At 43.9% G+C, this 3,688-nt stretch overlaps 1 protein-coding gene across 1 annotated transcript; it reads right to left on the bottom strand.

Annotated features, from left to right (window-relative positions):
* Positions 1 to 768: 768 nt before the first annotated feature.
* Positions 769 to 2,772, bottom strand: LOC307033297 (E3 SUMO-protein ligase KIAA1586-like; the record flags this gene model as incomplete). Its single annotated transcript, XM_079671697.1, has 3 exons — positions 2,577 to 2,772; positions 2,161 to 2,253; positions 769 to 1,826 (listed from the first exon to the last, which is right to left on the bottom strand). The coding sequence occupies exons 1-3, from the start codon at positions 2,710 to 2,712 to the stop codon at positions 769 to 771; spliced, it is 1,287 nt and encodes a 428-aa protein (XP_079527823.1). The 5' UTR covers positions 2,713 to 2,772.
* Between the last annotated feature and the right edge of the window lie 916 nt (positions 2,773 to 3,688).

Raw genomic sequence — 3,688 nt, 5'->3', positions numbered from 1 at the left:
GTTTACTTGCAGCGGGACGTTTTTGTTCCCATTTTGGCGCGCTGATCTCTCTCACAGGCACTTCACTGTTGGAGAACTCGGCCACGTTGCGCGCCGCCATTTCCACCTGATTTGCAATCTGAATGGCTTTATCCAGTGTCAGTTTGTCTTCTAGCAGCAAGCGTTCACGTATGCGTCCACTGTAGGCTTTTTCCACGATCTGATCACGCAGCATATCCTGTTCTGCATTTCCAAATTCACAAAAAACGAGCATTTCACGTAGCGCAGAGACGTACTGTGCAATTGTTTCATCATGTCTCTGGGCTCGTTGGCGGAACCTGTGTCTCTCCGCAATTACGTTTACCTTCGGCACGAAATGCGCCCGTAGTGCAGCCACGGCATGGTTGTATGTAGTTCCCGTTTCAGTCAATGTGTAGAATATCCTCTGTGCTTCGGTTCCGACGCTGTGTAGCAGCGTTGCACGTATACGGGTATCCGGCCACTTGGCTCCTTCCACGTCGATCACTAGCAGATAGTTTTCGAACATTTTTAGCCATGTTCCAAATGGCATAGTAGGTTCTCCCGGACACTGAAGAAAGGTGGGAGGTAAAGGAGTAGAAGCCACGGCCATCCTCGTCGCCAATTTGTTGTGTAGTAGTAGAAAGAAATTAATGAAACAAGGGACAGAGGATACGGGTACTCAACTCTTTACTGTTCGTCATGCTTAACTGCCACAGCATCAACTCCCGGGCTTACTCTTCTTCTCTCAACATTGTATGTATACTCTGGTTACACTGCGCCCCCTATTGGCAGGAGTATATTAGAACACAACAATGTCCACACAGCCTTTACAGAACGGAAACTGCTGGCCACCCTTCGCGTACTTAAAACTCTGCCAATTTTCAGGACTTGCGAGCCCACTTCTTGTGCTGCTTCCAGAAGCTCTCGTGAATCTTTATTGGACTGACTGTAGAGATTGTGGATCTTCTCTAGGAACACTTTGAAGTGGTTGACTGCCTGAACCTTATCCACAGCATCAGATACAGCCAGTTCCAAACGGTGGTTCATGCAGTGCCATGTGAAGAGGTTAGGATACCTTGCTGTCACCCTGGTTGCCACACCAGAGTTCTTGCCTAACATGACACTGGCTCCATCAGAAACAAATGAGACCCAGTTATTTTGAAGCCACTCTTCAGTGAAGCCTGCAGTGTCCAAACAGTTCAGCAGAGCTTCTTCTATATCCTTTGCCCTTTGGCTCTCCAGCTCAACCAGCTCCAGGAACAAAAATTCAGGAGTAGCTCCATCCACTGAGGCTTTCAAGTTGACAATCATTGCAGATTTGTGGCTGATAGATTTAGCCTCGTCAATGAGAACAGACAACTTGCTTGAAGACGTCACAATACTGTGAACAATTTTTTTCTGCATCTCTTTTGCTATGTGTTCTACAATTTTTGTGGAACTGTACCTTGAGTGCAGACTAGTGCCCATGTTGGCACCATTTTTCTCCTGAAGCTCAATGAGACTATCATGGTCAGTAAAAGGTCGGTTCATCTTCGCAAGATAGTATGCTGTTCTAAATACAGAATCTATCTCTGCAAACACAGTCTCTGACACAGCTCTCACCAATTTTCCCAATAAATCCTGTCCACCCTTCTCCGTGAGCTCCTGGGCTATTTTGTGTGCTCTGGACGTCTCATGTCGTCTAATCTTGTTTCTCAAAGAGGCCAGAGATGTTGATCTGCTCGAATCTGAGGACTGGATCTTAAAGTGCACCCACTCCTCAGACATAGACACTCGTTGTTCTCTGAGGACACCTGTTGATTTTGTAGCGCTGCAAAGAGCACAACCTGGAATTAAACAAAACCATGATACAAGTTTGTACCAATAACATCTGCAGAAAAGATCCAAGATTTACTCAAAAGTATTTAATAAACTGCTCACAATATTTACATCATGGCTAACAAATGCATGAAAAGCAGATAAAAGGAGAACACTTTTCCACTTTTTCAATAGCTAATTATTTGACAACTACTGATAACTAACATATAGTAATGTAATGGTGCAAATGTTTTAAATGCACTTTTAACATGACCATGAATTAACTCTCATTTGCATAGTCATTGAATTTATGAATTTCTGTTGTTTAGATCAGCTTTCCTTTGCATGTGTGCTGACATTTACCTAACTTTCTGTCCCTCCACTCTAACCAAGGATGCCTGTTCTTAAATTCCATAGCCTGACTTTCAGTCCACAAGGCTGGCCAGGAGCTCTCATCTGTGTCCAAAACAAGGAGATAATATAAACATTGTGTTCTGTTTATGACTGCACATACACACACAAAGCTACACACACACACACACACACACACACACACACACACACACACACACACACACACACACACACACACACACACACACACACACACACACACACACACACACACACACACACACACACACACACACACACACACACACAGTATCTCGCTCTCTTTCTCTTCCATTGATCCACCACACTAACGTTGATCAAGTTAGCTAGCAAGTTAGCTAGTTAGCTACAGTTACGTTAATGATAACCATGCTAATTCCACTTACCGGGTAAATTTGCGGTAGCGCCAGGCTCGTTCTCTGTCACCTTTAGGACATTCGCCTGACCTGGCTCTTCTTCTGTAGTGGTAATAGGGGAAAACTTCGGAAAACATTGAAATATTGTCGTCTGTTTTCGTTTCATGTTTGCTTCCTGTTTAGCGCTCCGCAAACTTGAATGGTGGACGGATCAAATTCTGATAACGTTAGAGAAACGTGGGGTTTGTCAGAACAGAACAGAGTGTGTTGCTGTTGCCTAGCAACAGGCCACAGGCGACGGAAGCCCCAGACGTCCAAAAGTATTAACAGAGAAGGGGCGAAAGCGTGAAAGCGTAGTCACAAAATGATGTTGTTACATATCATCGCTCATTTTTAAGAGGGTATACGGAAATCACTGGCATTTTCTAGTGGGTAGTGCGTATACCAGCGTATCACGTAGACTACACCACTGATCCGCAGGGAGATTCGGTTCAGTTGGATCACATAATGTAACGCAGTAACGCACCCATTTAAATCACAGTAACTGTAACGGCGTTACTGAATGGAAATAGTTAACTAGTAACGTTATTAGTTACCGCAAAAGGTAGTTGTGTGCGTTAGTTTGTAACACGTTAGTCCCAACACTGGTAAACACACACCTGATCACCCCCCTGGTGGATCCATGATCCATTGCAGCTGGTTTCATTAAAATTACATTTATTTATCAAGGGGGCATATCAAGTCCTGCGGGGGGGTTTTCCTTTTCAGCAAGGGCCCACCCAGTGCAGATCACGGAACCGCACGGGTAGGCGTCTGAAATGAAACGCTACATCTGTATCTGCCGTAGTTCTCCATTTATAGAGCCCTGATGAGAAGACTTCTAGATAAACACGAGGAACTGCCGCCAACACTGAAAACGTGACGTGGATCATAAATATATCAGCAATTAAACAACATCTTACATTTCTTTTCACACAACACGTCTCTTTGCAGGATCAACACTAATTCGGCTGACTTTTATATTTGATCCAATTGGTAGATAGGCTGTATTTACACCATAAAGGTGCACAGCTGATAGAAAGGGATACCTGGTGGTTAAAGCATGTTATTGAATTTCATTATTTTTATTATTAGATATTAAT

The sequence above is a fragment of the Notothenia rossii genome, assembly GCF_949606895.1.
Source record: "Notothenia rossii genome assembly, chromosome: 3".
NCBI lineage: Eukaryota > Metazoa > Chordata > Actinopteri > Perciformes > Nototheniidae > Notothenia > Notothenia rossii.
Note: the sequence above shows the minus strand (reverse complement) of the source record. Positions and strands in the feature narration are given on the sequence as shown.